At 43.5% G+C, this 15,488-nt stretch overlaps 1 protein-coding gene across 1 annotated transcript in view; it reads right to left on the bottom strand.

Moving 5' to 3' along the window:
• The window catches only part of THTPA (thiamine triphosphatase), a 38,269-nt gene that overhangs the window by 18,487 nt on the left and 4,294 nt on the right, over positions 1 to 15,488 (bottom strand). Inside the window, 1 exon segment of the mRNA XM_030186753.1 lies at positions 13,785 to 13,878. Within this exon segment, the coding sequence (XP_030042613.1) occupies positions 13,785 to 13,878 (94 nt within the window).

Here is a 15,488-nt window from a genome sequence, read left to right as displayed (position 1 = left end):
CAAGGTGGTTCCATGTGTCTACTAGCCTTTCTGTTAAATATTTCCTTATCTTACTCCTGATTCTACCTTTCTCTCTTCCTCATATCCTAATTTGGAGCTTCCATTCCACAGCAAAATGCTTCTTGTCCATTATTTCTATCTTTGAGTTATTTGAATGTCTTGATCGTATTCTTGCCTATTCTCCTGATTCTGCTCTTTGCTAGGGTACACATGTTCATAGAACTTCTGGTGTAAACCCTGTCCCATTTTGGTTGCTTCCGTCTAGACTGTATTCTTTTGGAGACCTGGAACTCCAGGTGAGGTCTCACTAGCCCCCTGTACAGCCATTATCATCTCCTTTTTATCGCCGCCCTCGCCATACACCCTGGCATCCCTCTGGCTCTGGCTGTCTCCTTGAGGTTCCTCCAATCTCTGGTGGGAGATAGTGCAAGAGACAGAAAGAGGAAGAGAAAAATGGCTGGAGACAAAAGAGAGGTTCTTTTTTTTTTTCCAGTTTCCTCTTTCTGTCTATGATTTTCTTATTCCTCGCTCTCTCTCCCCCCGTCTCTGTCAGTCTCATTCTCAGTGTGAATAGCTCTGTCTTTCTGTGATTCTTGGTGCATGCAGCTTTCTCCATCTCTCTGTCTCCTTCAGTTGATGCCTACCTCTCTCTCTTTTTATTTCTGCCGCTAGGCCTAGGAAGCTGACAGCGGCTGGAAGTGTATTTGGGAAGCTCATATTTTCTAGGCTGAGACAGGCTGTCGACATTTCACTCTCTTAACACACCGTTAGAAACCCATTGTATTGATTTTACAATCCTTCTTCGCTCCCCCTCTCTCCCCTCCCCTTCTCTGTCACTGCTGCTTCTTCTCTAGCACAGCTGCCTATGGATAGAGGGCCAGTCATGTGTGTGTACGCGTGTATACGATTCTGTAATAACATTTGTGTAGAATGGTACATATGCGCTCTGTGTATTTGTGTATGCAATGATGTATGTATGTCCTTTCTACATACATGTGAACAGGAGTATGTGTGTTCTGTGTATTCAGTATCTGCCTTTGTGTGTATTTGTGTGCAGAGAGGTGTATGTTTCCTGTACAGGTATGTGTGTGTCTGTACATGTGTGATTGTGTGTGAATGCACAGGTGAATATGTATGAGGTTTCTGTACCTGCACAAGTGTGTGCATTTCCTGTATCTGTGTGTGCACATAGGTTTAAGTGTATCCTGCATGTGTGTTTGTGTGCATGCCATAAGAACATAAGAATAGTCATATTGGGTCAGACCAGTGGTCCATCCAGCCTAGTATCCTGCTCACAAGTACCTGGCAGAACCCCAATTACTAGCAAGATTCCAGAATCTCAAAGAGTAACAAGATTCCATGCAGAATTCCAAAGAGTAAAAAGATTCTGGAATCCCAAAGAGTAACAAGATTCCATGCAGAATCCCAAAGAGTAACAAGATTCCGGAATCCCAAAGAGTAACAAGATTCCATGCAGAATCTCATAGATTAGAAAGATTCCGGAATCTCAAAGAGTGGATTCCATGCAGAATCTCATCATAGATTAGCAAGATTCCGGAATCTCAGAGATTAGCAAGATTCTATGCTACCGATCCAGGGCAAAGAGTGGCTCCCCCTATGTCTATCTCAATAGCAGACTATGGACTTTTTCTCCAAGGACCTGTCTAAACTTTTTTAAACCCACCAGTTTGAGTGTGTGTCTTGTATTTATGTACACCAAGATGTATGTGTGTTCTGCATATATGTGTGTGGGCACATGCATGCAGGGGATGTATGTCTTGTATAGATGTGTGTGCTTGCATCCTGAATATGTATTGTGTATACACAGGTGTATGTGTATTCTTTATGTGGGTGTGTTTGAACATTGGGTTGTTTTGTAGTTAAAAACAGTAGAAAAGGGAGACAAGAAAATAAAAATATAAATACAAATTCTTTAAAAAATAATAAATAGAAATAAAACAAAACAAAAAAAGGAAATAAAATGATACCTTTTTATTGGACTAGAAATACATTTTTTGACAAGTTTTAAAATACCTTCTTCTTCAGGTCAGAAATAAGCAAAACATTTGTCATCTAGTCAAAAAATGTATTAAGTTAATCCAATAAAAAAGGTATAATTTTATTTTATTTTTGTTTTGTTTTATCTCTGTTTATTTACTTTAAAAGTGGACTAACGTGGCACCCACACCAATTTATTTTAAAAATTCAGATTATGAAGCCATTTTGCTGTCCTAAGGTATCCAGATACTTCTTTGGGTACCAGCGCTGAGTTTTGGCAGTACCCAGAGTGCTAGTTATCTGAATATCAAGTCATATAATTCTTTTAAAGAATTAGTTTTATGTATAAGCGTGTTTATAGATTTGTGTTTTTCTATGGTTTGTGGTCTCTTTTTGCTCTGTAGTGTAGTTCACCCTTTTTCTAGTTGTAGTTAAAGGTGAGTTACATTGAAGTACACTAGGATAATAATTATTAAGGGCAGGACTAACCTAATGCTTAATGCAGTGGCCTGAGAATTGAGAGGGGGGGGGGAGCAAATTGAATTACCACAGCAGCTCATTGTGATGGTGGACAAGTCACTTAACCCTCCATTGCCCCAGGTACAAATGAGTACCTGTATATACTATGTAAACCTCTTTGAATGTAGTTGCAAAAAACACAGAAAGGCAGTATATCAAGTCCCATTAACAAGATTCCAGGCACAATAAAGAGTAGCAACATTCCATGTAGAACCCCAAAGAATAGCAAGATTCCGGAATCCCAAGGAGTGGAAGAGTAGCCTAGTGGTTGCTACTATTGAGATTCTACATGAAATGTTGCTACTATTGGAGATTCTGTTGCTATTGTTGGAGATTTTACATGGAATGTTGTTAGTGGAGGAGTAGCCTAGTGGTTAGTGTAATGGACTTTGATCTTGCAGAACTGGGTTCAATTCCCACTGTAGTTCCTTGTGACTCTGGGCAAGTCACTTAACCCTCAGTTGCCCCCCAGATACAAATAAGTACCTGTATATAAAAGTAAACCGCTTTGAATGTAGTTGCAAAACCCACAGAAAGGCAGTATATCAAGTCCCATTTCCCCTTCCCTATTTGAGATTCTACATGGAATGTTGCTACTATTTGAGATTCTGTTGCTACTATTTAATGGAATGTTGCTAGTGGAGGAGTAGCCTAGTGGTTACTGCAGTAGACTTTGATCCTGCGGAACTGGGTTTGGTTCCCATTGCAGCAACTAGTGACTCTGGGCAAGTCACTTAACCGTCCATTGCTTCAGGTACAAAATAAGAAAGGTGGTATATCAAATGCCATCCCCTTTAACTCTCTATAGGTGGCCTAAAGTTAAGTGTCAACCCAATGTGGGTTAAGTGCAAATTGGATAACAGTAACTATGCACATACCTGCTATTACAGATTCCTAGCTTCAGTCCATGGTTAGGTGTGAGCGCTTACACTAGCTCAGTCTGGTCTAATTGCTTGTGCCTAACTGCCTTGCGGTTGTACACAGATTACTGAATAATGGCACACGCTAAAAACGCTAGTGTGCCTTAGTAAAAGACCCCCTCTTAGTCAGGTGTACGGTCGCCACTCACTGAGCGCCTATTCTGTAACAACGTCTGTACACCAGGAAGCCATTTCTGGAATACTAGCACGTCGGCATTGGTCGATCATTTACACCGGGTGAATGGATGGCGTTGATAGTATTCTGTAAGTTGTGCGCATAAATTAGAGACATGTCAGTGCCCCTTCCACCATGTACAGCCCTTGCAGCTAGGCACGATGAGGCCGATTTTCAAACTGCTAACTCCCGCAGTCAGCCCCGAGTCCGGATATTCAATGCCCGACTTAGCCGGTTATCTTGAAACTCGCCATATTCTACGGTTTCACATGGCCAAATATGGCCGCTAAACTCGCTTTAAAAATTGGCGGGTAGCTGGTTATATCGCGTGATATAATTGGCTAGCTTCTAGCCACTAAGTGGATTCAGCAGGGTTATCCGCTGCTTCATATTGGCGGATAGCCGGTTAAGCGCTGTTTAACTGGTCTGCAGCCATTTTGGCTGGTTAAATTGCACTGACTATCGGGGGCTGTGTTATAGAGTGAGTGTAAGTGGTGCTATTCAGCGCTTACGCGTACAAGGCATACGGTACTGTATGGCATCCAATTATACAATCACCGTTCACTTTTCTGCCCGAATCAGTGGAAGGTTAAGGGTCCAATTCAGTAGACGTCATTTTGATCCCGCATTAAGATGGGTGCAGTGCGCAGAATGGCCTTTACAGAGTACTACCTTGGTTCACGTCTTGCGTCTATGTTTGGGCGTCAGCACTGACACCCAACTGATGTATAAGATTGCGCCTAATGCCCCAGAATTGACCCTGTCCCTCCCATGGCCATGCCCCCTTTGGAGTCATGCGCTATGAAATTTAGGTGCACATGTTATAGAGTCCGCACATAACTCCTAATTACTGCCAGTTAAGTGCTTGTTAGCACCTAATTGACTAACTATATGCACAGATCTGGGATCCGCGCCCAAATTTGTGTGACCCATACAGGAAATTTTTCTTCACTCAATGCTTAGTTAAACTCTGGAATTCGCTGCCAGAAAAGGTGGTTAAGGCGGTTAACTTAGTGGATTTCAAAAAAGGGTTGGGCGGCTTCCTGGAGGAAAAAGCCATAGAATGTTATTGAATGGACGAGGGAATAATACAGTATTTCTAGGATGGGTGGGACAAATTACTTGTTCTTTTGGCCGCTGTCGGTGACAGGGTGCTGGGCTCGATGAACCCTTGGTCTGTCCCAGCATGGCGATGCTTATGTACTTAATTCGGGGATAAGTGACTTCCCATGATCAAAAGAAACATGAGTGGGATTTGAACTGGGTTTCAGCCCCTAGGTAACTCCTCTACCTTGGATAAATATATTCCTCTACCTTCAGCTATTTCAGAATAAGAATGTAAAGTTATACATCTTAGCATTCCAGTAGCAGGAATGTATGTTTACATGTAAGTTACACGGCTAGCTCCGGAACACAGAGTTCTTTATTTGCGTCATGAGACCGAAAATCCGCTTAAGCACATTCAGCCAACCTACACAAGTAACTCCTCAGTTCAAATGCGTAAGTCTTGACTACGCTTTTAAAAATGTGTCGTTCCCCCCCCCCCCCCCCCAATGCATCTGTGCGTGGGTAGGAAGGAGACTCAGTGTGGAGTAAATTAATGGATTCCTACTAAATGTAAGCTAACAGGACCCATGGCGGAGGACACAGAGGGTCCTTGGAAGAGAGGAAATGAAGGGAGGCAGGCTCTCTTTCTTCAGCCTTTCTTGCTGTCTTCAGCACTTTGGCTGTCTTGGGTTCCTTTCGTACATGCTGTATTTTTGGGGCATTTCATCAAACCCTGTGAGGTCTCCATTGAGCCTCCATTCTGTATTCATCCTTTGCTTATCTCAGTGTGCTGCCATCTCCTCTCTTCAGGTTTCTGTTCAGCTGTCCATGCTGTGTTTATGCTCAGGGCACCTTAGGGGGCTGTTTCCTCCATTGAGGTCTCTCTGCAGCTGTCCATGCTGTAGTCACTGTGCTAATTTTGTCAGCTGCTGTTATTGTATTCATGGGATCATAGGCACAAACTTTTCAAAATGATTGGGGATGCTAAACCCCATGAAAATTACCCTTCCCCGGACACAAAAGCACCCACAGAGCTGGCTCCTGTGTATGGGATGTTGCCAATAACAGTAAAAGTGGGTAGAATTCCCTTGTCCAGCTGTGCTACACGCTGCCTTCCATCCTGCGGAGAATACCCCTGTCAGCAGGAGCTCTCCATGCCCAGCACTCATCCCAGGAGCTCCTCACCTTGGCTTTAAGCTAAAATAATGACCATCAGGAGGCAACATAATTCAGCTCCAAAGAGTTTGTCTTCCCACATATATGTATCTTACCCCAGAATTCTATATAAAGCGTTAAAAATCGCTTGTGCAAATTAATTGAATAATTAGCTAAAATTAAAATGTACGCGCTTACATTTTACATGCAAGCCAAAAAAGGGGGGTTTGGAAATGGGCGGGTCGGGGGGGGGGGCGTGCCCTTCAGTTATGTGCATAGTTACAGAATAAGGAGGGATCTGCGCTTAATTTTTGGTGTGAGCGTGTACACTACATTTCCACTGGTGTAAACGGTCACGCCTAAACGTCTCGGTTCCCAGGCATAAACGCTATTCTATAAACTGCGCCTAACTTTAAGCGTGGTTTATAGAAATGCGTTGAGCATTCTTTTTTAATCACCATATGTAGAATTTAGTCCTTAGCGTGTACGTTCTCCGACACCAAAGGTGTGTGCATTTGTGGTTATGAGTCTTCCTGTGTCTCTGTCTACCTTGCAGTGCATGAATGTAATCCTGCTTGGAGTAACACATACACTCAGTATATATATAACCATCCCATGTCTGGTTCCGTACCCACGAATAGCACCATATGGCCCTGTGCATACCGTAAGACCCATATAAACCCAATGCCTTGCACAGCTTGCACAGCGCTCGAACAAAACTGTATAAATATGATAATGCCTCATACAGCAGCCCTGCGTACCCCATCAGAACTGTATAAATATTATAGCACTTTATTCTGCTTTAAGCACACTGTCAGCATCCTATAAACATAATCATGCCTCATACAGCAGAGCTGTATAGATATTATACCACTTCCTGTATAAATATTAAAGACTTCAGCCTGCTCTGAGTGCACTGTCAGCATCCTATAAATAAATATAATAATAATGTCTCTTGTGGTACCACACGCACCATCAGCACTGTATAAATATAACAACATGTCGTATGTCCTCATGCACACTGTCAGTACTGTATAAATATAATGACAACTCAAATGTCCCTGTGCACACTGTCAGCACTACCTTGAATGGCACTATATAAATACAGTAACACCTCATACATCCTCACGCACACTGTCAGCACTGTATAAATAATATAATAGCTTGAATGGCCCATTGCACACCATCAGTACTATATAACACTTCATGCATCCTCATGCACACTGTCAGCACTGTATAAATATAATGACAACTCAAATGTCCCTGTGCACACTGTCAGCACTACCTTGAATGGCACTATATAAATACAGTAACATCTCATACATCCTCACGCACACTGTCAGCACTGTATAAATCTAACAGCACCTGGTATAGCCCTGTATACACTGTCAGCATTGTATAAATACAACCTCCTGTATGTGCCCATTGTAGCATCAGCGTGCACAAGAGGAGCAAGAAGAAAGAAGAGCAGGGGGCAGGCAGCAAACGTGGCTGTGCAGGAGGCTGCGCTGAAGAAGGCTTTGGCTGGTGGGGACCCCCGCCAGCCAAATCAGGGGCCCGGATGGAATTTGCAGGGGCCCAGGCCCCTGTGGCCCCCCCTATAGCTACGTTCCTGGTACCATCATATCAATATAAACATAATAATACCTCTTATATGGCCCTAGAAATTCTATGAGCCCCATAGAATTATAATATCCTCCTATAAAAATAATATCACTTTATAGGCTTCTGTGTACGCCATCATAATCTAATAACGACCCCCTAATTTTATCACTGATCCTCACGATTGATATAATGCATTGCCAGTCGCACACAACACAAGACAAATTGTGGACATCCCCTACTCACTGGAGCTTACAAACTAGTGAAAACAGCAGGACACAGCGAAAAGTGACTAAGAGGATAGTGAGGTTCAATGGAGGACTTTCACTGAGCATGTTCGGCTACGATCTTGGCGTTGTGAACATTTACGGAGGAGAGTTCTGGTTGGACTGATCGGTCTATTGTTATTTACCGCAATAAAGGTTGAACAACGTAGCCGTAGCTCAGACCTGCTAACACAAAAATAAAACCAGGCTGTTTCTAAATGCATAGCCCAGTACCATGAATAACCAACACCAAGCCAGATTTGGGTTAAACAGGATTCTTGATTACACCCTCCATATTGTAAAAATTTAGGAAGGCATTAAACCAGATGGGATTAACTGGAGGAGGGAGGGCAGCTTTACTGAATACAACAGTAAGAATTTAAAGTGATAATTTGCCCAAAAAGTTAAATCTTAGCACATGAACAGTGGGGGAGGGGGGGGGGGAGGGCTAAGGTGAGTGGGCATCCCAGAGAAGCAGGGGGCCTGCAGTCCTGATTTTCAAAGGGTTTATGCTTTTAACTTTGAGAGCTGTGCTCATGAATTGGCCTCTTTGCATGTATTATTACTCAAAATTTCACTGAACTCTTAAATTTAAAAATGGGTGGTACCAGGGGCGAATGTAAGGTGGGGGAAAGGAGTTTAGCACTGATTTTCAGTACTGGGCTCATAAATCTAAGCAAACGAACAGCAGTCCTAAATTTCAGAACACAAAATAGAGAGGCTTTCCGATCCGCACCAAAATGGATGCAACAAACAGCAGGTCAAGAAGTAATCTCAATATAAATATCTTTATTAAAATATCACCCGACGTGGTCCACGTTTCACCCGTATAAGGGTCGCTTCAGGGGTACAATACTATAAAGAAATATGAAATCATATCTAAATAAAATATATAACATGTAAAGTGCCAGGGATTCAGTACTATGTGCGGGAATTGTTAGAGTTTCATGAATGGTCTGGATGAATTTTATTAAAGATATCATTTCTTGATATTTGAGTTATTAATAAGAACGGTAGACTGACCTGCTGTTCATTGCGTGCAGGCCTAAATTTGTGAGCATAACTTTTATGCTCCTAATTTAAGAGGAATTTTCAGCTCAAAATTTAGGCTCCTAACTTTGAATATCAGGCCCTGTGTTTCTAAGCCTATGTCAAACACCTTTCTTGTTTCTGGAACACAGAAGCCCAGAAGGTAGCAAAGAGTTACATGAAATGTGTATAGGCTGCCCAATTTACACAAATCACCCAAAGCAATTTAGAAAAGAAAGTAAAAATACAATACATAAAATGAAAACACACACAGATACTGCAGTACCCACTAAGCCAGCACATCCTACTTCAACCTGACACCACTGGGCCAATCCTGCCCATCCACTTCAGCAAGACCACGTCGTCAGTCTCTTGCAATCTGCAATCGCAGCTCCCCTGGAAGATTATTTAAAAACACTCATCTGACATCTGGTGGCCCCTCATATACCATCATCACCCTGTAGAGGCCTTCTCAACCCAGTCCTATCAGGTTTTATTGGATATCCACAGTAAATATGGATGAGATAGATTTGCATGCCAACCTATCTCATGCATATTTATTGTGGATATCCAGAAAAGCCGATGGGACTTGGATTTGGACCCCGGGAACTGGGTTGAGAAGCCCTGCTACAGACGGATTAGCCTCGTGAGTAGAGCTTGGGCAAATCATGTTACCCTCTGAGGTCTCAGGTACTGACTCAAATTGTGAACCTTCTTGGGAAAGAAAATACCTAGTGTAGGGGAATGTAACTCATCTTGAATTAGCAATAATGGGTGTGTATTTAATATAAATACCACAGCTTCCCCTCCTTGCACACCTGTAGTACTGTGTACATTTACCAACACCTTGGGGTACCATGCAGCGTTGCCAGGGCAGTATAAATATTATAATGCCTTGGATGGCTATCAGGTTCTGTACAAATAACTTGTTATATGGCCCCACATGTGCTGACTCCCTGAACATTCCTGCATAATGCTATGAGAGAGTCTTGCCTATATTGATTGGCATTCTTTTCTTTTTTTATTTAATTGTGAATTGAAGAGTGTTATATTTGGTACTGAGGATAGATCAACGACTGTTGGTAGAACCATGGTCTCGGTCCAGCTGGTTGGGTTTCCAGGATATCCATCTTGAGTAGAGAGGTGTGGTAGCTGTGTTAGTCCACTTTTAAAGGTAATCAATAGAAATCAAACAAAATAAAGCATGGAAAAGAAAATATGATGATACCTTTTTATTGGACATAACTTAATACATTTCTTGATTAGCTTTCAAAGGTTGCCCATCCACAATGAGGTAGATTTGCATGCAAGGGAGGTTAGTGCATGGAAATCTATCTCATGCATATTCACTGTGGATATCCTGAAAATCTGACTGGCTAGATGAGCCCCGAGGACTGGGTTGAAAACCTATGGTTTAGTAAAATTTAGTTGGGGGAATGGAGGGAGAGTAGGCTGTGAGAGTGGGGGTGAAGGGATGGTCCAAGTGGACAGTGGATGTGGAGTAGGGAGTTACAGTACGTTTACTGTCTAGGCCAAGGGTTCTCAACCCAACCCTTGGGACACACCCAGCCAGTCAGGTTTTCAGGATATCCACATTGAATATGCATGAGAGAGATTTGCATACACTACCTGCATCGTATGCATATTCATTGTGGGTATCCTGAAAAACTGACTGGCTAAGTGTATCCTGAGGATTGGGTTAAGAACCATTGTTCTAGGCCCCAGTCCTTTGGACACACCCAACCAGCCAGGTTTTCAGGATGTCCACAATGAATATGTATACACTCTCTCCAGAACCTACCTCATGCTGATTCATTGTGGAGATACTGAAAACCCAACTGGTTGAATGTGACCCGAGGAAGTGGCCAAACAAATAAAAAATATGATATGCCATGCTAGGTCAGAGCACAACTCCATCAATGTCAGCATCCTGAAAGCGGCCAGTCTGGATGGCTAGGAAGTACCTAGCGGATCCCAAGGAGTAGATCCAGTCCTTGCAGCTAATAAATACTGTATTTGTGGACCTTTCTTCAGGGAGCTTGTACATCCAGCTAATCTGGAGATGCCTTGACCACATCCTCTGTCTACAGCTAGATTGTTCTTTGAGTGGAAAAAGGTGTCCTCCATGAAAACAAATATGGGTTGTCATCTGGTCTTAGCACTGTTTGAAAAGGTAAACAAGGGTTTCCTATTTACCTCGTCCATCCCACTCGTGATTGCAAAAACTTCTATCATATCCCCTCAGTTGTCTCTTCTCCAAGCTGAAAAGCCCCAACCTGTTTAGCACTTTTCATGAGGGAATCTTTCTATCTCCTTTGTCATTTTTGTCACCCTTTCCTCAACCATTTTCCATTTCTTCTTCTTCTGTTTTTTAATGAGATGGGTGACCAGAATTGCACACAATACTCAAAGTGCGATTGCACCATAGGTCCACATGTTTAATATTATCTAGATATAAACGCTGCATCTTTGCAGTCACATCTGAAGAAAAGACTGCAGAGATCTTGTCCTACAACTGCTTCTCATGTTGGTGTAATAAAAGGTATGGAACCTCTTTGACCAGTATGGCTCCCAGACCCCCTGCAGTTCTGTAATTAATGCTCTAATAGTGAATCCAGGGAGTTGTTGTGAGTGTTTCTAAGCCTCTTGTTAATCTGTCCTGGCTGCGGACAGGAAACCTTCCTTAGCCCCTCTCATGTCTCTAACTCGGCGCTGCTGTCTGATGTGAAAGGCTCACCCAAGGTCATACAGAGAAAGTCAGCGGCAGAGCCAGGGATTAGAACCCTAGAGTGTGAGATATGGAAAGAAAACAAGGGGAGTGGAAGGGTGGGAAACCAGAAACCACAATTTGTTTTGGACAGGAGTGGGCAACCAGGGCAATTGACCTGGGCTCCCATCTCATAGGGGGCCTCTAAGCCTGAAGTTGAAGGTGGTACAGCCTGCAGACGAGCTTTGGGGCTCTCTCAGAGGTTAATTCTATTACAGCACAGGCATTTTATAAGGGAAAGTAGGCATATCCTTTACAGAGCAGGTATATGTGCTTAGGTGTGAGTGCTCACGTCAGCCATAGGTCTGGTGGAAATGCTTGTGCCTATGTTCTGGAGATGCAGGAGTAAAAGTTACATTTTATATGTGGAAAAATTAGCACCTACTTTATAGAATTATCCCCATATGTCTGACACCTGCCTTCTTACCCTACCATACCCAGTTCTCACATTTTCTCTTATCTCCACGTCTATCCTGAATTATTCTGTCCCTTCATGTTCCCCTCTCCCACTGCCCTGTCTTAGCCCTGCTCCTGTTCTGCTTTCTTCTCTCTGTCTGTTCCTTTGTCTCCCTCTCTTATTCCCTCTCTTTGCCTTTTCTTACCAGTGGTTCCCACTGCCCTCCCCTTCATCTAATAAATCTCCGTTTTATCTAATTACAAATCCATCACCTCCCCCCTTCCCTTTTCTACCTCGTATGCTATTATGCTTCCAATAACCTTATCTTCAAGGGAAAGAGGGAGGGAGGCCAGGCAGAGGGTGTGAAAATTCCCCCCCCCCCAGTCCAATTAAATTGGTGTGTGTGTGCGTGCGTGTGTAGAGTTACAGATGAATTTGTGTCCATGTAAATGTGTATATATGTGAGACCCTGTGTATAGACAGAGAGAGAAAGAGAATGAGATTAGTTCAATAAATGTCTCCAAATTGGGGCATGATCCAGAGATGCGCACGCAACTTCATTGGTTACCATTAGCACTCAACAGTTGGGTGCTAGCAAGTAATTATTGATGCTAATTGGCTCCAGTTAAGGGTTTGCACACGCATCTATATCGATGAGCACCCAACTTTCATAGTGCATATCCCCAAATGAGCATGGCCATGGGAGCGGCATGGGCAGTATTATGGAATACAGGGAAATGCATGCCAGGATTTTCATCAGAGTGCTCTTTATAAGAACAGCGCCGAGTGCGGATTTTTCCACACCATTTACACCCACAGTGCATGTGTCTTCTTCTCTGTAATAGCGAGAGAGATCAGCCGCAGGACATAGAGGAATACTCAATCCCTACGGACGACGTACACACAAACCAAAGAGTAGAGGGTAGGTAGGCTCTTCCAAAGGACACAAGGGAGATGCCGAGATTCTTATATGTGAGGAAATACACCAATATGACTCGACACAGCAGTTGGGTTTCAGTGCACAGGCACCTGCCTGAGGTGTCTAAAAAGAGATACACATGAATAAAACACTATATAAGAACATCAGATATAAAAAATATATAAAGTGACATCTCAAATAATAAATCTTGATAAAAATAAACAATCTAAAAAAGACGATGAAGACTAAAAAATGGGGACAACCATAGATAATGCAATGTAAAGATTTATTATATATTTTATGCTACTCTCAACAATTCATTGTTTATCTGTGGTTGAAACTTTGTAGACAGTGTAAAGGCCCTTATTAGGATGGTTATTGATAGGAGAACTGTGCATTGCTGTAAATTTAGTGACATGTTAGTGGATAACCGTGACATATGTAGCTGTCAGTAGTTTCTAGTGGGCACAGGATTGCGAGGGGTTTAATTGGATGCGGGAACCAAAAATAGTTAAGAACCCCTGACTTATAATATTGAGAAACCATTTCCAAGTCTCCCAGCCCTGTAGCTATGCAATGTAGCCAGAGGTGGCCAGGCATCAGGCCGGCCTGATGGGTTTCTACAAGTTCAGGGCGAGGTTCTTGCTCTCTTTGAGTCTCAGAGTCACACCCAAGATAAGTGGATGCAACCCTATGATCACCTTTGCTAGGGCTTTTCTTAGTTTCTTCAACTAGTTAGGGTGTTTTTGTTTATGGGCTCTTCCTGTCAAACATTTTTTTCATCTGTTGAGTACAGGTTGCCCAACTCCCAGTTCAAGTTGGGTTTTTTTCTGAGCTCCCAAGGTACTAATAAAGGCTTTCAGTTCTAGTCATTACAGTAAATTTAATCAGATGTAGACTTGTGGACCTCAGCATCAGGTATATCTAGACAGCTCAGTGCCAGACACATCTGGACTCTGAAGCAGGTATATCCACACAGCTGTAACTCACTGCCAGGCACATCTGGACTCTGGAGCAAGTATATCCAGACAGCTCAGCGCCAGACACATCTGGACTCTGGAGCATAGTGCCAGGCACATCTGGACTGTGAAACAGATATATCCAGATGGTTGGAACTCAGTGCCAGGTACATCTGGACTGTGGAGCAGGAATATCCAGATATCTGGACTCTGGAGCAGGTATATCCAAACAGCTGGCGCTCAATGCCAAGTATATCTGGACTCTGGAGCAAGTATATCCAGACAGGCCAGCGCTAGGCACATCTGGACTCTGGAGCAAGTATATCCAGACAGCTAGAGCACATTTCTAGGCATATCCAGACCCCTGCAGCTCAGTACCAGGCATTTCTGTATTTGAAGCCTAGAGGCAATATTATCCAGACTGCTCCCTGGAAATCCTCACTCTCCTCTTTCTCACCATCCTGGCAGCCCTCACTCTTAATTGTCTTTCCTGAGCCTACTTGTGTGTCTCTATCTTGTACTTATGAGTGAGTGGTTCACTCAGTATGCAGACCGATACATGTACAATGGAAATAGATTACATCTATAACCCTAGAGCCATGTTTCAGGATGTTGGCGTGTGCTGTTTAAGTCGAGGGTCTTCCTTTGCTGGCACAGAGCATTGCCTCATGGCCTCTGTCCTCTGTTTTTAGGAGAAGGTGAAGCTTTCCATTTTTCTGTCAGAGAGCAGGGCCCCCCTGTGGCATCTCTCATCTGATTAAAGGAGAGGGACATAGGTCGAGGGTTTTCCTTTTGCTGTCAATGCACTGGCCCCTGACCTGTGTCCTATGTTTTCAGGAAGACCTGTTTAGTTGAGTGTCTTCCTTTCACTGTGATAAAACAATGTCCCTGTGGAGGGGAGGTGGGGGGCATAGGTCAAGAGGTTTCTTAAAGTCCCATTCCTCCTTTTTGGGGAGGGAGCGTGAAGGCTCAGAGCCTTCCTTTTGCAGGCAGATAGTGGTTTGGGAAGGCAGGGGCTGAGGCTGTAATTCAGCTGTTGTGGGATTTGATTGATTTCTGCTATCTTCCTCTGTTGGGTGGGTGGAGGGAGGGAGGGAGCAGAGAGTGGGGCATGGGAAGGGTGGGGGTGGGGGGGGAGGCAGTTATGTGCTCTGCTACAGGCGAACTGTTTGCCAAACCTATTGATTTTAACTTAAAATTAAGAGGGGGGGGGAATAATGGATCCTTCTCAGCTGCAATGGCATGCATGCGTGTTGCGAAGACATGCACTTCTTTGTCTCTGTTTGCATGCATCTGTACATGTATGCATGGAGGCATGGCTTTGATGAGCTGGTTTGGGTATTTCTGTCTTCATGTGTGCATGTGTTGGATGTGATCATGCAGGTATGCACACGCAGGCCTCTATGAGCTGTGTGATCCTTTCCGCTCTGCATCTCATCAACTGTGTAGAGCAGGGCACCTTTCTCTGGCCTCCCCGTCCCCTTATTCCTCCCACCTGACACTCCTCATTAATGCTTCCCATACTCATTAACATTCATTAACCCGCTTTGCTCCCTCTCTGATCATCTCAGCTTCTCGCCTTGTAGGAGAAAAGGGGGGGGGGGGTATCGCGAATCGCGTAACAGAAAAAGAACAGGGAGCGTGCCTGACAAAGCTCTTTTGCCCCAGCAAGGGGTAAGAGGAACACAGAACCTCGAGAACAAGAGAGTGAGACAGACAGAGAGAAAGATTGGTG

Source organism: Microcaecilia unicolor, chromosome 14, assembly GCF_901765095.1.
Source record: "Microcaecilia unicolor chromosome 14, aMicUni1.1, whole genome shotgun sequence".
NCBI classification, from domain to species: Eukaryota; Metazoa; Chordata; class Amphibia; order Gymnophiona; family Siphonopidae; genus Microcaecilia; species Microcaecilia unicolor.
The sequence above is the reverse complement of the archived record's forward strand: the minus strand, read 5'-3'. Positions and strand labels throughout refer to the sequence as shown.